This window comes from Alnus glutinosa, chromosome 5 (genome assembly GCF_958979055.1).
Source record: "Alnus glutinosa chromosome 5, dhAlnGlut1.1, whole genome shotgun sequence".
In the NCBI taxonomy this organism is placed as follows: Eukaryota; Viridiplantae; Streptophyta; class Magnoliopsida; order Fagales; family Betulaceae; genus Alnus; species Alnus glutinosa.
Window position 1 is genome coordinate 28,084,511 of NC_084890.1, and position 20,991 is coordinate 28,105,501.

Sequence of the window (20,991 nt, forward strand, 5' to 3'; positions counted from 1 at the left end):
TAGGGGCACTTTAACTGTTGCAGCTGCTACTATCTCTAATTCATCTGGTCTTATTATTATGGCTGCTACCTAAGAGTTGTTTTTTTCGGATGTTCTTCTTGGTGAAACTTTAGCGGCTTTGCTTGCTTCTCGGTAAGCTGCTCTTATGGGGTTTGATAGTTTTTCTCTCTTGAAGATGCTCTGCTAGTCATCTTAGCCATCACTAGCCCAGCTCTTTTTTCTTCTTGGAATTTTTCAAATATTGTATCAAATATTAGTGTAGCTTTGTCCTCATTTCATAGTTGGAATGATATGAAAGTGTTTCGTAGTACCAATTTTATGGCACATACTTTAGCAAAATGAGCCGCTACCAATCATGTTTTTCGTAGCATTCCCACGAGTTCCCCCATTCTCTCTTCCATATAGATCTAGAGTGGTGAGGACCCTCGGCCACCCTCCTATGTAATTTTTTCAAACAATTCACTTATTAGCTTATAATATTTGACAATCATTCTTCTTTCTAAATTGAAATATTGACCAATCAGTTTGTTTGTTTGTTTGGTTGTTTTTTTTTTTTTTTTTTTTGGCTCAAGCCAATAACATGCTCATTCTAGGTTATTCCTAAAATAGATGGTTTAGACTTTTTTTTTTCTTTTTTCTTTTTTCTATTAGATGGTTTAGGCTACTTATTATAATACAAATTGATTTTACTCTTTACAATCGCTAACATGTTGAGTCAATTGCTGCACTAGTTTTGTTAGGTTATGAGTTTCATGGTTTGCTTTGCTTCTAGCTTTTTCACGCACATATGGACTGTTATCCATTTGAAAGCTTACTGTTCATAATATATATATACTTTATTGGTAGTTTTCCAAATGCAAGAAGCCGAGCTTTATCTAATTACCATTCACAGCTCTAGGCAAAATTATAGAAGAAAATAACAATTACAGTCTACAGGGCAAAACTAGTTTATATCTCTTTTTTATTTTTTCTTTTTTATAAGTAAAACTAGTTTGTATTTGCTGGGGAAGAAGAGTTGTTCTAAATATAATTGTTAAATTTAGTTTAGAAAGAAAAGAAAAAAAATCATTCTTTCATTTTTTAACAATAGACAAATATTTTGAGACAATCACACCAAAAAAAAAAAAAAAATGATGTGGATTATACTAAAATGAGTTAAATTGCAGGGATAAGTGAAGAGAGAATACTATTCTTTCCATTTCAAGTGAAATAGAGAGTAAATATTTAGTAATATAAATTTTGTTTTATTGTAGTTTTATCTAATGGTATATATAATATTACATTTAATCATTAAATCTATAAAAATTTAATTTGGACTATGAAATAGTTACCTAATGAAATGGAGAGAGAGATTCGAACTAGTGACTTCTGCTTCATGAGATGTGGTCCCCAACCGATTAAGCTACCCCTTTGAAACGAAATGGAGAGATTCTATTCCATTGAAGAGAGCCTTTGGTTGTCTTCTATAATGAAATCGGGCCTTGAAAGTAATAATGTCTTATAATATATGTTGCAATATTTACTATTTATTTATTCTTGGTGGATTAACATAGTCATTTATTTAGTTTTATGTCCATAATTGGATGGATCATATTTTCTGAACATATGAGAAAGTCTTTACTCTCATCCTATATATAAGTGATCGAAGTTGGCACATTAAACTCCATTCGGTCTATATGCGAAAATTAGGGTTGAGGGTTTACATGCACATACAGAACACTACTTTTTTTTTTTTTTTTATATATATATATATTTTAAGGTATTTACTGCAAATTTATCAAATAAATATAATACTTGATCAATACGAAAAAAAAAAAAAAAAAAAAAAAAAAAAAAAAAAAAAAAAAAAAAAAAAAAACAGATCTATTAATGAAATTATTCTAAAAAAAAATATAGGCTTATCCCATTCTCATTTTCTATTATATCCCTAACAAAGAAAAAGCAAGGCCTCTTTTCTTTGTTTTCAAGTAAGAACAGCCTCCCTCAAGACATTCTGACATTAATATGATCTCAACGGTTATTCTAAAGCATAGAAATATACAGTTTGCATGAAGTGCTTTAACAAAGAATAAATGGGTCCGAAATTCACGTGCCACCAGTACCTTTTTTTCCCTCTTCTTTAACATTGTCTGCATTAATTAGTTTTTACCTTTCCTTTCTAATAATAATAAAAAAAAATTGTAAAATCATTTCCGCGTAGTTTATCTGATTTACAAATTATTTATTGTGATATTAAAATGAATTTAAGAGATTCTTAAGGTCTATTAAAAAAATAATTTACTTCTTACAGTCAAATTTCGTCCACTAAATTAACACATTTCGATAGTTTGAGATATCATAGTCAATAAATCTGTTAAATCAGTTAACCAAATATGACAAAATAAAATGAATTATTTTTTTGATATATGTTAAAGAGATATGATATGTTGACACCCCATAACACAATTATTAATTTTTTTTATTAAAAAAAAATCACAAAATCATGTAAATGGGTTGAGGTTTGATTTTGTATTTTTTTTATTTAAAAATGAAAAACAAACACAATTCAAAAATTAAAAAAAAAAGTCAGTAATTATGTCTTTGTAGATAAAATATGATTTATTTATCTCAAATACCTTTGAATTCATTTTTATATGATATGCCTTAAGTGCATGTAGAACCAAGACGAAGAGAAGAAGGAAAAAAAAAAAGAAAAAAAGAAAAAGAAAAAAGAAAAAGGGACAAATACAGAATAAAATAATTCGGATTTCTGAGTCCTAATGGCCGACCCAACTCCCAAGCAACCCACTTTCCTCCAGTGGATCCAAACAAAACCTAGATTTGGATCAAACCTATTGCAGGGGACCACATCATCACAATCCAACGGCCGTATGAGAAAAAAAACACCCCATTTGGAATCTGGAATCCAAGGCTGTTGAACAGAGGAATAAAACTCGAACTGGAAAGCTTAGCTTAGCTTAGTTCACTCTGATTTTAGTCAAACAAAACAGCGAGAAGCTTAAAAGCAAGCTAAATCGAAGTACAGATAAAGAGGCAAAGATCCAGCAAAAGCAAAGGCCATTGACAGTTGACACAGGACTCAAGTCCTATGGGTTTCACCATGGGTCTGAACCTGCTGCTGCTCGTGGCCATGGTGGCCACCAACATCCTCTCCCTCTACCACCTCACCTCCACACTTCAAACTCCCAAGAGACCCCCCTCTCCAGCTCCAGTCCCTGACCACCTCCTCAACCAGCTCCACACCATACGCGCCACCATCAACCACCTCACGCGCCACCACCCCACCACCAACCCCTCCACCAAACTCACCACCACCACCACCACCACCACTACTTCACCAGATCTCCTCCTCCACTCCCGCCTCTCCCCCATCGCCACCGCTTGCCACAACCACCCGGACCTCCTCCACAGGTACATGAACTACACGCCCTTCTCGGTCTGCCCCCAAGGCTCCGACGAGCTCGCCGAGTCCCTCATTCTGCGTGGCTGCCATCCACTCCCTCGCCGCCGTTGCTTTTCCAAAACCCCACAAAAACCCACCTCTTCTCTCCCCCAAAACCCGTTCGTTCCTTCACTGCCAGACCAAAACGTTATCTGGCATAAATACACTTGCAAAAGCTTCAGCTGCCTTATGCGTTCCAACCCGAATCTGGGTTTTGACCCGATTGTCGAAACCGCCCGGTTCATGACCTACAGCAACGAGCTCGACCTCCCGATCCCGCAGCTGCTGCAGATTGCCAAATTGGCCAACTCGGTGCTGCGTCTCGGCCTCGACGTCGGTGGCGGGACGGGGACTTTTGCGGCCAGAATGAAGCTGTACAATGTCACCGTCCTGACGACGACGATGAACCTGGGTGGGCCGTACAACGAGGCCGTGGCTCTGAGGGGGCTGGTGCCGCTTCACGTGCCGCTGCAACAGAGGTTTCCGGTGTTCGACGGGGTGGTGGATCTGGTGCGCTGCGGCCACGCCGTGAACAGGTGGATACCGTTGATGGCGATGGAGTTCTTGCTCTACGACGTGGATAGAGTGTTGAGGAGTGGAGGGTACCTGTGGATGGACCATTTCTTTAGCAAAGGGGTGGATCTTGACAAGCTCTATGCGCCGCTGATTGGGAAATTGGGGTACAAGAAGGTGAAGTGGGCAACGGGTAATAAGACCAATTCGAAGAATGGGGAGGTTTATTTGACCGCACTTTTGCAGAAGCCTGTGTCAAAATGAGGGTGAACCTGGAGTTAAGGTAGAGTAAATTTTTTCTCGATTTCTGTGGTGTGTCTGGTGAAATTTTATGGTGCTTTGGATTTGGAAATTTGTTTTCATGGGTGGAGTTTGATATGCATTTAGAACTAGTTGGCATTGTGTTGAATATAAGTTGGTGCGATCCAGCATCTGTTGGTGGGTGGTTTTAATGTGAGCAATATTGAGTGTACTGGTTTTATGTTGAAAAGATAACTGAGGATACAGAGTGTAGATCAAGTGTTAGTTGAGGTGAAGCATTGTGCATAATCCTTTGTCCAAAGTTGTATTTGGTTTAAGACAAAACCAGAAGTGCCCCTTGTTTCAAAGATAGGAGGATGGGTTATTCACATTTCATTTGATAGTCAGAGGCAAATTGAAAGCTAAGAGGTGGTAATTATAAGATTTGCCCGGGGAAATAGAGATGTCTCTTACGTTACCTGTAATATTTGAAAGTAGCGACATAATTTCATAGTCATTCGGTCTGAATGCTACATGATGAACTCGGTGAAGGCAGGGGATTCGTTTCTTTGCTGTAGTATGCAGCTTTGCACTTTTTGATCATATAGGAGAGAATTTAGGTTGAGGTATTATATACCTATTGATGATCTATGTGAGTCTGCCAATTTCAATTGATTTGATGACATTTTGCCCACAGTGTGTTGATCTGTCAAACAAGTACAGCTCTTTGGCAGACTAAGTTAATTGAAGTCTTTATGCAAGCTGAATTCAATTTTGAGAAATAACTGTATCTTACACTGCTTAAAGGTGCTAAGTGAAATGCTCTTGGCTTGTCTGCATAACTTTGGCTCCATTGTCGTCAAATTATATGGTGTTTGTGGAATAAGATACTTAAAATTCATAGATTGCTAGTTGTTGTGGCCTTCTCTTTAATTTGATGCTTACAGGTTCCAGCATACAAAATTGATATCCATGTAAACTCATTCAGGAACAATATCTTAAACCCTAGATCAATAGCTTTCATCTGAGTCCTGATACAGTTCTCTGGATATCGTTTCTCAACTGAGAGTGAGATGAGTTTTCCTGGGAAGAAAACCTTCGTTTTTAGGCTGTGCAATGGATTCAACTGTGAGAAAGAAAGTCAGTTGACATGCTTTGCATCAAAATTGATAATCCCTTCAAATTCACATCTTCTCTAGATGCTGAGGTTGATAACCTTTTAGTATGATGAATTGGTAGTCGGTGAACAATTTAAATTAAATTCAAGAACAGATTGGCTAGCCAAGGAATAATCATGAGTTCGTAATCTTCCTCTTATTAGACCTTTCTGATTTTTTGAAGAGATGAAAATGGTGATTTGTGTAAATTCTGGGTGTTCATGTTCATGAGTTTATTTTAAAGAGTTAATGAAGTATAAGGCTTGTAACCTCCTCCCTATTCCTTCTTGTGCATGGGAAGATTAGGAAGTTTTCAAAACAGCAAAGTTTGCTCTTTCCAGACCAGAGTACATATTCCTCTCAAATGTGTAAAAAAAAAAAAACTTGATTGCATAAATTTGCATGAAAAGGAAACTGAGTAGGATTGTTAACGAGTTATTCGGTTCGTTAGAAATCCAGATAATCTAAAGATAGATCATATTCTTGTTTGGTTGCATAGTGTGGTTGTTTGACCTCTCTGACTGTGAGAGTGAGAGTTTTACAACTTAGATCCATTTACCATTTTAATTTTTCTAGTAAAATTGCTTGAGGGTTTTGAACATTTTCTTTTCTTTTCTTTTCCTTTTCTCTCCTCTTAATCTTAAAATTGAATTTATACAAATAAATGAACATGTGTTAAGACCCAAAATTATTTTTTTTCATTCAACTTTCTGCAACTCTTATTCTGACTGCTTGGGGTGGATTATGATTGGCTTGCAGGTAAATCCTGAGAAAATTGCTCCATCAAATGAATAGATTCTCCATACTCCTAGAAGCTGGAGTCCTTCGTAAATTACTTATCAAGCAAAATATTTATTTCCACCAAGGTGGGTTATACAGTTAGCTTGTTATCAGTGATGCAAAGGATTGTAGGATAAAAAGGATCACGAGGAAGTTGAAGTCTGGGGGGGAAAAGATGTTTGAGGTGGATGGCCTTTATTATTGGTCTTAATTGTTGGATTTATTTTTCCCTTCTTTCAAATAATCCTTGCTAGATTGTAATTCCTGTTAATTGTTTAGAAATAAAATCTGCAGAGCATTACACTTCTTTTATTGGCCAACATGTGGTGGCCTATGCCTAAAAGTTAAAAGTATGGATTCCATTGCATGTTAAAAAGTGGTGAAAGAAAGCAAAGAGAAAGGGAAACATGAAGGAAGATCGAACTTTATTGCTTTTTCACATGCCAAGTGATCTAGTTTTTGGCTAAAGGAAACATCAAGGATAATGAGACTTCATTACTCTATTGGCTACTGATCTAGTTAGACAACTACAAGGGTTTGATTGAAATCATTTGCAGCAAGTTGACTAGTAATGCTTTATGCCGCATTTTTATTATACTTGTCAATTAGCCTTTAGATTTATTTGTTTATGTTTTATTTTTTAACGAAGGTCGATTCAATATCGACAAAGATAAAAGTATGGTGTTTAACATTTCTCTTTTATCACGATGCTGATTTTCGGGTATCTTTTCCACCTTACCATCCTCTTCTAGTTAGCCAGCAAGGTGGGTGCCCAGAACAGCAAACTCTTGCATGCACAACCTTGCCTCTTATGCCCTCTACCACCCTGTCCGAGGGTGGCATTCCCATTTGTATTTGCCCTGTTTTCCGACCACGGTGACCTCAGGTCGGCTACATAACGGGAAAGACCCGGCCTTTTAATTGTACTCTACTCCCATTATTTATACAAAAAATATTTTTGCTTTAGGTCTAATTAGCACTGCATGAATATCGAATGCAAAGCATTTTTGGGACTGTTTTGTCTTTTCAATGAACCGACAATAAAGTGATACTCTCACCAGCTATATGGTAACATTTCATAAGCTCGGGGAGCTCCACATAATACTGCAATATAGAACATCAAGTGCATATTGAGTTCTATCATCTGTATCTCACACATATCCTGAAATTCTTAACAAACTTATTACGAGTCTAAAAGAGCATCTCCAGCAGCCAAAATAGGAGATGAAAAATAGTTTTGACTATTATGAACCATTTGCCTATTTTGTTAGAGATGCTTTAAGATGGTCTTTTGAAACTCAAAATATCAACGGATAGAAATCTGTCATGCCAAACATCCACAGAGTATAGTTGCAAAATTCGTACACTATGTTCATGCCAACTACATCCACAGAGTATAGTTGCAAAATTCGTACACCATGTTCATGCCAACTGTTTACGTGGCAGCTTTTCGCCTCAGCAGGTGTTGTGGGTCAAGCCCATTTATCTTTGCAGCAAGTATGAAGTCATTTTCAGTCAGTCCACCTGCACAAGTGCAAATGATGTCAAAGCTATATTCTCCAATGTACAGCAAACTTGTTCTTAAAAATATATATATATATATATATATATATATATATACACACACACACACACACACACAAATAAGGTCTGGAGCTAGATTGAAAAGAATGACTTCCAATGCTTCATTAGAGGGATATCTACCAGGTTCTATCATGCAAATGACAAGGGGAAAGTCCAGAGTTGAGTTGGTCAAATTCATGAAGGTCTAAAACTGTTCTGTCCACTAGGTTTTTTTATAAGTTAAACTGAAGTATATTATACCAAAAAGAATCGGATATAAAAAAATAGCATCAGATGCAGGTCATGGACACTAGAACCAAACCCAGACAAATTTGGAGACAGCAAGTGGGTAATTGGGTCAGCTTGGCCAACTCCATTATGATTTTTTTTTTCTTCAAGAAGGAAAATAATGAGAAATGATTCAAATGCTGCTTCCAGTTATATTACATCAGGATCTTATTCTGCTCACTGTATTTTATAACTATTTATGGACATTATTATATGTGCCACTGAATAATAGAACGCCCATGAGTAAATTGCATCACTTTATAAACATTAAAAAAAAAAAAAAAAAAAAAAAAAAAAAAAAATTCTTCTTGTGTGTAATTGTTAACATTTATGTTGTTCTGTAAAGGATTGATACCTCCTCTTGATTAAGGTATTTAAAGTCACAAATATCCTTCAAAACATAGCCCGGAACCTGATATAAACAGAAGAATTCAATGCCCTATTCAAGAGGCAACACTGTAATATTGCATTTTCCTTCACGAAGATATCGATGAAGTATAAGAAACACCAATGTAAGGAGTACAAAATCAAATTCAGGTCAAACAACTAAACAAACTAAGTCGAGTATTCTTTTATGGGAGTTTGAAACCAAACCCTAAAGTAAAATGTTTCCTATCTAACCTTAAGTTGAAGTTAGCCACTTTTAAATCTGGTTAGGATGAATTTTCTTATGGTTAAAAAATGATGGATTAGAGAGCTAGGAGACCATGTTTATTCAATCAGTCAGTTTTGTTGGCTTCACCAAAAAAGAACAGATAAAATTAGATGACTAACAGATATTTCTTACCAACTGCATGTGTCCATATCTCAATTGTTACATTGTTCCATCCAACAAGATGAAGATCCGGATGGTGACCTGCATGCAACATGCATTATTGTTCATCGAGAACATAAATGTAGCTTTCCATGTGATCCAATTGACAGAATTATAAGTAGGGTTACATACAAATTTGATGTCCCTATGGTTTACCACTTTATCAACCTGCGCACCCTGAATTTTCAAAAGTGATAAATTTGGTCCACTTGGTTTTCACCCTAATCAAAATGATCCTTCCATCTATCTGCCATTTAAAAAAACTAGTGAAATTTTTGCTTCGTGTACAAAGGTCACAGTAAGACCTATAAAACGTTGCCACATGTACATCCTTACCATATCAGCATATCCCTTAAACCAAAAGAAGAAGAAGAAGAAGAAAGAAAGGGTGGTGGTGGGGGAAAATCCCCTCTACCGGTGGTATTGTGGTTTTTCAGCGACCCACTCCCACCTTTGCAGAGGAAGGTAGCTAGCGAGGAACGCTCACCCCACACTAGGGTGAGTCGTGGTAGACCCCACCACCACCGCAGATGAGATTTTCCCCCACCACCACCCCATTCTTTTTTTATTTTCTTTTTCTTTTTTATTTTCTTTTTTTTTTTTTTTTAATTTTAAGGGATATGTAATATGTCGATATGGCAAGGATTTACACGTGGCAACCTTTTATAGGTCTTACGTGACTTTGTGTACACATGACAAAAATTCCGTTTCCTTTTATTTTTAAACAGTAGATAGACAAAAGAATCATTTTGATAAAGGTGAAAACCACATGGACCAAATTTATCACTTTTGAAAACCCAATGAACCTTTTTAATAAGTGATAAACCACAAGGATCGAATTTGTATTTAATAATTCTAGATATACACAAACTTCTTAACTAAGTGTAAGATACCTTCCGCTTCTGCAACATCAGCTATGAGCTTAAATAATTCCAATCCTTTGGTAAAACTCTTCACTTTCCATGATCGATTCAGCTTAAATATGCCGCCTTCATTTACCAAATTCCATCCAGCCACCTAAACAATATAGAGAGCACTAAGAACATGACTTTATATCAATAAGGTGAAAGATAACAGATCTTTAAACATCAACCTGTGAAATTAGTTCATTCGCTGCTTGCTCAGTCATGGGTTGCATATCCTTTGAGTTGCATGGCACACACTTCTTAGATGACAAATCTAACATGGCAAGAAAAAGTGTCACACGAAAACCCATTTCCAAATATGCAAGCTCTTACAAATGTGATAGTGCCCAATTTCAACTAATAAAATGAGAGGCATTGAGAGCCAATGATGGCAAGAAACTAGATAAGACACTATTTGTAAGTTCAAAAATAGATAACATGCAGCAGCTAGCAGCTTTCTCCTCCTGGTGAATAACAGTATTGATGTTTAAGGCAAGAAAAAGCTTGATCCGAAAGCAAGAGCATCAAAATATCGGCAATGCTCAAGAACGATACAGAGAAAGGACAAATTATAATAATAAGGTAAGAAATAATGAAGTTGTATACCTCCTATCTTGCGGTCAAATTTAAAGTAAAAAAGAAAAAGTAAAATACCAACTCAGAAGCTACAAAACTAAGTTTGTGTCAATTGCCCCCAGGAAGCATCTCATGACCATGCACCGTGTTAGGCCAAGAGGCCAGCCCCTGAAGCAGGAGCCAATAGAGGAAATTTTGATGAAAAAGAAAAAAAACAGACTTGTTAGGCCAAGAGGCAGCCCTTGAAGTAGCCAATACAGGCAACTTTGATCCGAAACATATCTATAGCTTTATTAACATAACAATGTTCCATAACTTCCATTACCTTCATTGACCATTTAATAGGCAATGAAAGCAAATCCGAATCCACAATAACATGGTCATGGCACTCATAAAAATTGATGCCAACGAAGTCCTGGGGAGGTCTTTAATCTTAGACTAAACGACAATGGCACGAGACAGAACAAAATACTACCTTCCAATCTAGAGCATGAGGCAAAGGAATTCCAAGAATAAGAACCACTGATGGGAAAAGATAAGGGAGTCAAAAATAATTCCAAACTCTTAACCAAGCCTCAAAATTGAATGCCAAGGAAGTCCTGAGGAGGTCTATAATCTTAGACTAAACGACAATGGATAGAGAAGAACAAAATACTAATTTCCAATCTAGAGAATAAGGTAAAGGAATTCCAAGAATAAGAAACTGATGGGAAGATAAGGGGATCAAGAATTATTTCAAAACTCTTCACCAAGCCACTGTGATGGCCACACCGGTTAGCCAGGTCCTAGCATAAGCACCAATGTGCTCTTGACTTCAAGTACCACACATCACATACCATGTTATGCATATTATGTGTTATCACATTAATGCAAACCCAAAAACAATACTTCATATGTTAAAAATATATTATGGGAAAACTTCACTTAACTCCCTTGAACTTTCATCACTTTTGTAATCACCCCCCAAAGTTCAAAAACTCTTAATTTAGTGTATCCAACTTTAAAAAATTTGCAATCTCATACTTCTTTTGGATTTTCGATTAAATCCTAATGGAGGCCTTGGAAATTTCCTAAATACCCTCATTTTATTTTATTTTTTAAAGATAGGGAATGGTCTGATGGGTCACAAGGCAACCCACTGTTGTGGGTAGGGTGCCCCATGTTGGGTCACATGGTCATGGCATGACCCACTGCCGGCCGTGGGTCACCTTGTGACCCAACGTTGGGTAACAGACCCACAATCACCAAACTCAATGTTTTTTTTAAAATAAATAAATAAATAAATAAATAAATAAAGGTAATTTTGTAATTTTATAAAGTTAACAGGGGTATAAGAATCATTTCAACTTTGACCATCTGATTTAACCACAAATCCTAATGGGTGAGATTGCAATTTTTTAAAGTTTGATATACTAAATTGAGAGTTTTTGAATTTTGGGGGGTGATTGCAAAAGTGATGAAAGTTCTAGGGGGTTAAGTGCAGTTTTCCCTAAAATTATTGTCAAAATAAGAGAGAGAGAGAGAGAGAGAGAGAGAGAGATTCTTGACTTATAGCTTGTTGAAAGTTCATGATTAATTCTCATCTCTCTTTCTTTTGTATTAGAAGTGAGTTAAAAGTACTATCTACTTCAATTATCTTCCTAATTAACAGTAGTTAAACAAAAGGTTCGACTTAAGGACGCTAGCTTAAATTTTGGCTTCAGAATTGCCGACCTGCCAAAACATATCTTAGCACTTCTAAATCAACTGATGCAAATACACATTAAAAGAATATAGAGTTGACCACCTGAAATCCAATAAAATATTGGATTTAAATTGCATCAAAAAAATTAAAATAAAGTAATGCAGATTTAATAATCAACAAAAGGAGAAAAAATTGTCTCTTCACAAATAACATGTCTAAATCATAGAAGCAACACAGGTGTACAACTAAATGCAGGGATAAATCAATGGTAATTTTTTAAAACACGAAAAAAAAAAGGTGCTTAAAGATATCCTAAATGAACACTATCTTAGGGCTATAAAACAGGACAATGGGATATAAAGTCTTTTTCCCACAGGCATTGATCATGGGTGGAGCGTATATAAATCTAATCTAATTGCAAGTCCTCTGGATTAATGGCAATGCAAGTAAAAATGAGTACTCCAAGCATTTAGGGAATATTTATATGATGCTCAAAGCAAATTCGATTTCTATGAATAGACCAATATGAATACTGACCCCAAAATGGTGTTTTAGGATTATTTTTTAACAAATAACTGGGATGTTGAGGTGTAAAAATTTTGAAGTCTGGTATATAGATTGGTGTTAGAAGTGGAATCACATTTGATGATCAAATTATGAGATTGTTAAATGTCTACACACACCTTGGCCAGTGCAAAAAGTTCTAAATCCACAAAGTGAGTTCCTATTTGATGACACTCCCACATGGTTCTGAAGTATCTCAGTTACTCGTATACTGGAACTGTAAGTAAGTACAAATTTCATCTTCACAAAATAAAACTAAAAAGCAGAAACACAATCAGTATCGCACAAAGCTAAAACGTTGTTCAGTGTCATTGCAAAGCATTTGGTGTGAAAGTCCAAACCATATAGGAGTAACAATATAAAAGATAATTAGAGAATCTTAGGCATTCTTCATGCAGATCATTTTACTATCTAATGTAAATTCATGTCTAAATTCTATGATGACTGAGAGCTCCACAATGTGCACAAACAGAAACATGAACAAAAAAGTTCGTACATTCTAAGTTTCTTCAAATTGGGTAGAAAATTTTGAAAATTAACCCCCTTTCATCACCTAATTTGAAATCATGTATAGAGGATCCGATTGCAACTCATTAAGCTTCTCTTAGCATACATTATTGTAGAACATATCAACATGTCAGTCTAAGGGGCTCTTGGGAAATTCCAAAACCAAACAACTGTCCAACAAGGTTAGCAGTTTCAAAAACTAGCGTTAGATAAGCACAAGCCAGACAAATTAGGACTTATTTATCTGGCCTATTCATTCTTAATTTCACAGAATAACCCTTACATTCAAAAAAACCAAGGAAAAAAAATTAGCCAACTTTTTTTCTACAATCTGCCATTAAAAACGAAGCCTTGTTCTCCCACAAATTTTAACACAATCCATCCCATGGAATGCACTAGTATTACAGACTGTGGACCCAACATCATCTATGACAGTTTTAAGATCTCACTTTTATTTATAAACCTTAATAACGATTCTCAAATGAGCAATAAAAAATCTTCAAAATATGAAGTCAGGCATATACGCAAACATTTAATACGCCACAAGCATGAATAGCTCCAACCCATCAAACCCATCTTTCTAGTAATTAAAATTAGAATATAACAAACGAACAAACACGTTCGAAACCAGAATTGCAATTTCACCCAGATATCTAAATTAAATCCAATAAATGGGTTCATTAAATCCAATAAATGGGTTCTTCTCAAAGAGAAGCAGGATATGAATCCCAATGAATCAGCTCCAAATATAAATAAAGCATGGGATAACAGGCATGCATAGCTCAAACCCATCAAACCCATATAATTTTTTTTTTTTTTTTTTTTGTAATTAAAATTTGAATATAACATACAAAAAACCACATACAATATCCAGAATTGCACTTACACCCAGATAACGAAACTAAAATCCAACAAATGGGTTCTTCTAAAAAAGAAGCAGAATTTGAATCCAAATGAATCAGAGTTCAAAACATAAACAAAGAGCATGGGATAAGCAGGGAAGTACCCTCCATGAGTCCCAAGTAGAGTACCCGACAACGACACCGATGACACCTGCGAGCATCACATGCAAAAAATTTAGCTTAGGCTCTTCAAAAGAAGTGTATATCAAGCTTTGCATGTAGAGAGACAGAGAGTTCAACTTCCACACCTTAGGCTTACAGAGAGAAAGAAGAGGGACCCGTAGCATCCGAGTCATGGTTAATCTCAAAAACTTATTTTGGCCCGCAGTGACTGTATTTTCGGTCCAACTCTCCTCTCCTTCTCTAGCGGATTCTAGATCGAGGGATGCTAGGGGTACCAAATTCTTTTACCAAATGATGTGAAGCTTATTCATTGAAGATGATCAAAATAATTAATAAAAAAAAATGCTATAAATACCAATGAATAAACTCCACATTATTTGATACCCATCTTTTATTAAAAGAATTTGGTACCCTGATCGTTTCTCTTCTATATTTGAATTTTATTTCTCTTTCTCGAGAAATGCTACCGAAATGAGTTCTCCAAACTGGCGTGGCTCTTTTTCATAAAAGATTCCCCGTTTGGTTAACCCCCCCCCCGGGTCAAGTTGGAGGAATTTTTTTTTTTTTTTTTTGGGGGGTAAAAAATGTTTGATACGATATAAAAAAGAAAAAATTTATATGAAAAAGTTAAAAAAAATTATATTGTAGTGAGTTTTTTTTATTTAAATAGTAATAAAAAATTATTGATGTAATAATAAAAGTGAAAAAAAAAATTAACTATTTTGAAGTTGATTTTTTTTTTTTTTTTAGAGATAAAAAGAAGGGAATGGAGAGGAGAGTGAGTTACCAAACATGGCCTAACTCTACTTGGACGTACGTCCAACCCGTCAATGATGAGGGACGTGACAATTAGTCATTTTTTTTAAAGGAAAAGAACAAAAGTAAAGGTATACATAATCCCATTAATTACCATTTCATTGTCAATGTTCTCTTAAACTACCAATTGTGTTAATATTCCCCCTAAACTATCAAAAAATACTAATGTCCCCCAGACAAAAATATCCTTCATAAAATTATTAAAAAATTAAAATAATTATTAAAAAAAATAAGATAATAAAAAGTTATCCAAAAAAATAAACAAAAATTTAAAATTTAAAATAAATAACTGGTTTTTTCTTTTTCTTTCTTTTTTCGTTTTTTTCTTAATTTGTTTTCCGTTTTTCTTTATTATTATTATTATTTTTAAAATTTTGGTTTTTTTTTAAAATTTTTTTCATTAGTTTTAGTTTTTTTTTTTTTTTGAATTTATGAGAACATTTTTGTCTTTTTAAAAAAATAAGATTATTTTTGTCTTTTTGTTAGTCTTGGGGGATATTGATTTTTTTTGTAGTTTAAGGGGAGACATTGACATTTTGATATAATGTTAATAATTAAATGGTAGTTTAAGGATAATTCATGTACTTTAAAAAAAAAATAATAATAAAATAAAATAAATAGAGGAGGGAAGCTCGTGAGTCTTGAAGAACAAAACAGAGGGAATAAGAAAAACTCAGAAAAATCTTTGTGATAAAGATTTAGAAAAAATTCTTCTTGAAAATTCTTTGAATAACTAGTCCCTGGTTAACGAGATTGACATTAGACTAAACTTTGTTCTTCTCTTATGAATAAGAGATAAATGCAAATTTAGTCTTTTGTCTTGCTTAAATTATAAATTGTTTCATATAGTATAAAAGTAAATTCAGGAGTCCTTGAAATATGTCAAACAAATAATTTAATCTCTAGAATTAAATTCCGTAAAATTAGAGACGGAGCCAAATATTTTAGTGGGAGGGGCCGAATAATTTTTTGCTTAAGGGTTAAAGTGTATATATATATATTAATTCAAAAATATAAGTCCATGTCCTCTTGTCTAAATGGTCATCTATGTAGTATATATTACTTCATGTTAAAAAATAAAAAAAATAAAAAAAAAGGAGCCAAATTTTAAGTAAATTAAACATAACCCAATTTTTATATTTTTATTATTTCCTTTAAATAAAAAATCAGTAAGCTAAATTGAAAAGAAAGATTTTTAGAAAATAAGTAAAGAAAACCATAGTCCAAAGATTCAGAAAATAAATTTTATTTTATTTTTCTAAAAAGAAGTCTCAATTTTTGTATTGAAATTGAGAAATTTTCAATGAATGAAATTATGTGCTTCTCACAAGGCTTTACTTAGATGATATGATTCTTGAAGCTAACATTCTCTTACTCTTTTTGTTAGAACAACCTACTATAATTAACACAATAGTCCACTAACTGTTATACAAAACACACTATATTATAGGACTTGATTGGTGTAGTGTAAATAACATTTTTTCTATATTATACACAAAACACATTCAGTTAAACGTAACACAAAACAAATGAAACGCATATTTTATAGACTTTTCTAATGCCTTCCAGCTATATTGTAATAAATTCTCATTTTACGCTACATTTGCCACGCATCCTTAGGAAGCCAAGCTTTGCCAAGTGTGTGACTCATCGAGTCCACACTTGTCTTCTTCTACTGTATTAATTTATGAAATCTCTTTCATTTACTTTAAACAAAACCACTACAACTTTATAAAGCTCATTCATTGTTATCATTTTCTCAGACGTGTCTATTGCTACTTGTAAAATATTAAAAGGAAAAAGTTTTAACAATGAAGCTATCGTCCCAGATCAGATGAAACCAGTTGAAGAGATGATAAAAGAAATGAGCCAAAAAAAAATTTATTGCTAGGCCAATAGGCAAAAAAAAAAAAAACTTCATAATTTTTTTATCTTTATTTTGTTTTTGTTTACCTTTTTTTTTTATTTTTTTTTTATTCGTCTTAAGAATTGAGGGGGGCATATAAAGTTATAATCATATAAAGTTAGTTGAAATTGGCCAATTTGAAACTTGAGGTTACAAATATTTTTATGTCATTTTTTATTGTTTATAAAAAGAAAAAAATAGATAAAAATATAAAATTTAAAAAATTCGTAAATTTGGTCTTAAATTGGCCAATTAAAATCTAGAGTCGAAAAGATAATTAAAATTTAAAATTTAAAGGATTTTTATTCCGGTAATAATTTTTTTACTGAATAAAAAAGAAAAAAAAAAAGAAAAAGTTATGATGTAAACAAGTAGAAATCAGTAACATGTGCGACAAATAAATAAATAAATATAAATATACACTCGCCCCTCGAAGCTTGAAGGATCGGACACTTCTCGGGCTCAAGTCCGAAGATTTTCCCGGAAAATTTCGCCAATCAACATGGTATTTCTTACCGCTTTCTTTCTCTCTAGTCTCTAAGCAAGAACTTGTTTCGCATCCTCTCTAATGAGCTTCATTGTCTTTCTCGCATAATTGATCCAACTTATATGTGTGTTTCATAGAGGCTCTAGGAGAGTTTTAGGGTTTAATTTGGACTTAGATCTATCACTTGAACTGCATCCAAGAATTTCGCTGGTTAGGGTTTTGTATGTGGTGTCTGAGAACGTAGATCTGAGATGTCTAAACAAAAGGTGCTGGATCTTCCATATTTTCTAACAGTTTGTCTCAGATTTATGTTTCTTAGAACTAGATCGTTATTTTCCCCTCAAGCGGAAATACACACAGTTAGAATGGAAATGTGTTTCTTCTATTTCTTGATCCCAACCTGAAACTGGAAAAAAAAAAAGACATTAGTGAACAAATTTATTGGAAACTATTCATACTTCCAAAGAAGTCTGTGCTTCTCAAATTAGTATTAGAGAGAATATAATTCTTTGATTTTACAAACTTGTTTGTAATTTTTGATTGTTTTAATTTGGTAATTAATGCTCTTGTTAGGTATAAGCATGTTGTAGCGTTTCATATGTAGTAAGATCCGGTTGGTATGTTTAACAGTTATGCTTGTTCAAATAAATAGTTTTGATGATCTGAAAATGTGATTCAATTTCGTCCATTTTCTTGTCCTCTCTGAAGATTTATATAAGTAATGTTTGAACTTCATATAGGATTTGAAGCTTCAGGAAAAAAGAGGCTACATTTGATCAAAACCTAAGATTACCATATCACGTTCTACTTCTTACCTGATAAATCTATATGAGGTGTATATAAGCCCCTCGCTGTCCCATGTCTTGGTATGTGGTTGGCCATGTTACCGTCTACCGTACCCCGTCTTTGTGGACAACTTAGGCTTGCAAGAAGAAATGATTGCTAAACATAGAGACTCTGAAGGACATTTATAGGACTAGTGTTGATACTTTTTTTGCAGGGTTATAATCTGTGGTCATAATGATACTTTAAAGATTCAGGTTTTTGGCAACCTGTAATCCTGTATCATATGTTGTTTGTAGGAGTCATGCCCTTCGATAAAAAACATCCTCCTTTTGGATTCTGAAGGGAGACGTGTAGCTGTCAAGTATTATTCAGATGACTGGCCTACAAATAGTGCAAAGGAAGCATTTGAGAAGTCTGTATTTACCAAGACTCAAAAGACAAATGCACGGACAGAAGGTAACATGTTTCCTTAATTGTTATAAAGTCCTTAAATTAGTTATATCAAATAAATAAATGAATGCCTTTCTCCCTGGATGATTTTATTGGTGTCTTATATATAATCTTTCTAGTCTTATATTGATTTTGTTTGATCTGATCCCCCCCCCCCCCCCCCCCCCCCCCTCTCTGAAGTGCCCTGGTTTGCGAGTCAGACTGTTTATGTGTTGATCTCTAGTGAGAACTATGTTTTATGTGTGGGTCTCTAGTGAGAACTATGTTTTATGTGTGGAGTATTACCTGATCTGTGTGGAGGGGGTGCTTTACACAGATCCGAAGTTTACTTGACAGGGGTGGGTACACTAAGTGACCCTGCCTTAAAAGGGTTTCTTGTCATAAAAAAAGAAAAGAAAAAAAAAGAAAGAACTATGTCTTATGTGTCTTGAGTTCTTTGTTTTGATTCTTATTGTGTACAATATTAACATCTACCTACTCTATCTACAGCGGAAATAGCAATGTTTGAGAACAACATCGTTGTTTACAAGTTTGTTCAAGACCTTCACTTTTTCGTTACTGGGGGTGAAGATGAAAACGAGCTCATTTTAGCCACTGTTCTTCAGGGATTTTTCGATGCTGCTGGCCTTCTTCTTAGGTTTCCCATAATTGCTGTTCTTGTTTACCCTCTTTTTGTAATTCAATTGTTGTCATTATTCATTTATTAACTCTTTTATATACTTTTTTTTTTCCCTCATTCCAGAGGTAATGTGGACAAGAAAGAGGCACTGGAGAACTTGGATCTCATTCTATTATGTCTCGATGAAATTGTTGATGGCGGGTATGCAATATGTATTTTTGTGTACTTCCTTTTTCCTTTCATGTTTATTTTTTTATTTTTAGCTCTATTTATTGATATTTTATCTTCCATAGCTATGCCTCTTTTGTTTGTCTGGGTAGCTAAAACTAAAAATATTGAAAAATTGGATCCTAAAAATCCTGAAGTGTAGAAGTTTTATTTGGTGAAATTTAATGGTTGTATTATTATTGTGAGGCATAGCACACATACAAAGCTCATCAATATTTCTAAAGCCTTAGTTGGAAATTGCTGTTCCGAAATCATTTTCCTGAGGATTCTGTGTTGGTATTATCTATTTGGTTGGGAATTATTACAATCGACTGTGCCTAGTTTTAGTGGGTACTCTAGTCGAACCTTCAGAAACCAGTGGAATGCCATCTGGTAGCTTGACCTCCTTCTATCTTATTGTTAAAGAAACTTTTATAGCTTGTAATTATTATTATCTTGGATTACTATTTCTTGGACTTTACTTCTAATTAATAATGTAACTGTTCTTAAGTGAGTTCCAAATTTTTTAATCACGTTCATTAAAAGAAATTATGTATGAAGGTATTTTTCTGATTAGCAGCAATTCACAAGTGATTGTAAGTTTTGTGAATCTTGTTGAAGTTTGATGTCAACTACTCAACCCCTAAATCCTCCCAGCACTAATAATTCAGGATTATCAGTGGCCTTTGACACCTCATCAGTACCTAAATTATGCGTTTAGTTATTATTAGCTCTTGGCTAGTTGTTTCTTAGTTGTTCGGTTCCTCCACTCTTCATAGCTATGTGCCGTCAACTCTTCAGGGCATGTCTTCCCACCGGATTTAACTAATTTGTATCTGCTACAGAATTGTTCTTGAGACAGATGCAAATGTTATAGCGGGGAAGGTTGCAAGTAATAGTATGGATGCTGGAGCTCCTTTGTCTGAGCAGGTATCAAAATCCTGTTCTTCCCTCCCTCCCCCAATTTTCTTTCATCTCTTCCCAAAGGGAATGAAGTAAACATTTAGTTGAACAAATGGACAACCACTGCTACCATATTTAAGTTGTATCCTTGTTTTGATTTTTTTTTTCACAGACAATAAGCCAAGCACTGGCCACTGCACGGGAGCATCTAACAAGATCTCTTCTTAAATGATGCATATGCGGGACAAAAGTAGAGGAGGAAGGAGGGAATGTCTTTTTTGTTTTTTTCCGGTATACTTGTGAACTAGTTTATAAGCATCAAATTTACCTCAATCTTGCATACTTAATTCAGTTGATATTCATGTCCAAATGTTGATCTTGCTGAATTCGCATGTTTTTTTTTTTTTGTAAACTTGATTGGTTTGGACGTCAGATGCCAATGCCAGTGGTATAGAAGAATTGTTTTTAAACTTTATGAGATCAGGCAGTAACATGCACCCCACCTGTGTACGCATATATGAGAGCATTTGTGTCAATATTCATTAATCCCATTGGCAGCTTAAGTTGCTGTGTCTGCTTTGATAAGGTCTATGAAGATTCTTGAAGAAGTTTGACAGTAAAACCAAGATAGAAGGGAAAATTTTCTTGCTTCCGAGAGGTAGGAGTGTTTCAGTGAAGTACCAACAACCAGCTGCACGCATGCATTTCATATTTCCCAGAGGTATTAAGTGCACAAACAGTCAAACACAAATGCCATAC

The 20,991-nt window shown here is 34.5% G+C and overlaps 3 protein-coding genes across 3 annotated transcripts; 2 read left to right on the forward strand and 1 right to left on the reverse strand.

The window, feature by feature from the left end:
- The first annotated feature begins 2,979 nt into the window (after window positions 1-2,979).
- LOC133868280 (probable methyltransferase At1g29790) lies at window positions 2,980-6,439 on the forward strand. Its single transcript, XM_062305090.1, has 2 exons — window positions 2,980-4,238; window positions 6,112-6,439. The coding sequence occupies exon 1, from the start codon at window positions 3,089-3,091 to the stop codon at window positions 4,217-4,219; it is 1,131 nt and encodes a 376-aa protein (XP_062161074.1). The 5' UTR covers window positions 2,980-3,088; the 3' UTR covers window positions 4,220-4,238; window positions 6,112-6,439.
- Window positions 6,440-7,406: 967 nt separating this feature from the next.
- Window positions 7,407-14,294, reverse strand: LOC133868282 (pterin-4-alpha-carbinolamine dehydratase 2, mitochondrial). The gene is made up of 7 exons (XM_062305091.1): window positions 14,184-14,294; window positions 14,040-14,086; window positions 12,646-12,743; window positions 9,891-9,976; window positions 9,691-9,814; window positions 8,771-8,839; window positions 7,407-7,656 (listed from the first exon to the last, which is right to left on the reverse strand). The coding sequence occupies exons 1-7, from the start codon at window positions 14,229-14,231 to the stop codon at window positions 7,568-7,570; spliced, it is 561 nt and encodes a 186-aa protein (XP_062161075.1). The 5' UTR covers window positions 14,232-14,294; the 3' UTR covers window positions 7,407-7,567.
- A 2,902-nt stretch (window positions 14,295-17,196) lies between these two features.
- Window positions 17,197-20,729, forward strand: LOC133869952 (coatomer subunit zeta-1-like). The gene is made up of 6 exons (XM_062307052.1): window positions 17,197-17,285; window positions 18,350-18,509; window positions 18,993-19,140; window positions 19,246-19,323; window positions 20,175-20,259; window positions 20,405-20,729. The coding sequence occupies exons 1-6, from the start codon at window positions 17,283-17,285 to the stop codon at window positions 20,462-20,464; spliced, it is 534 nt and encodes a 177-aa protein (XP_062163036.1). The 5' UTR covers window positions 17,197-17,282; the 3' UTR covers window positions 20,465-20,729.
- Window positions 20,730-20,991: the final 262 nt, after the last annotated feature.

Excerpts from the sequence above, each read along its gene's own strand:
- LOC133868280 (XM_062305090.1), top strand. The coding sequence starts at position 3,089 with ATGGGTTTCACCATGGGTCTGAACCTGCTGCTGCTCGTGGCCATGGTG.
- LOC133868282 (XM_062305091.1), bottom strand. The coding sequence starts at position 14,231 with ATGACTCGGATGCTACGGGTCCCTCTTCTTTCTCTCTGTAAGCCTAAG. Across the intron at positions 9,815-9,890 it reads CGAATGAACTAATTTCACAG|GTGGCTGGATGGAATTTGGT; the intron begins GTTGATGTTTAA and ends TATATTGTTTAG. Across the intron at positions 8,840-9,690 it reads TGATGTTGCAGAAGCGGAAG|GTCACCATCCGGATCTTCAT; the intron begins GTATCTTACACT and ends TGTTGCATGCAG.
- LOC133869952 (XM_062307052.1), top strand. Across the intron at positions 19,324-20,174 it reads GATGAAATTGTTGATGGCGG|AATTGTTCTTGAGACAGATG; the intron begins GTATGCAATATG and ends TATCTGCTACAG. Across the intron at positions 20,260-20,404 it reads GAGCTCCTTTGTCTGAGCAG|ACAATAAGCCAAGCACTGGC; the intron begins GTATCAAAATCC and ends TTTTTTTCACAG.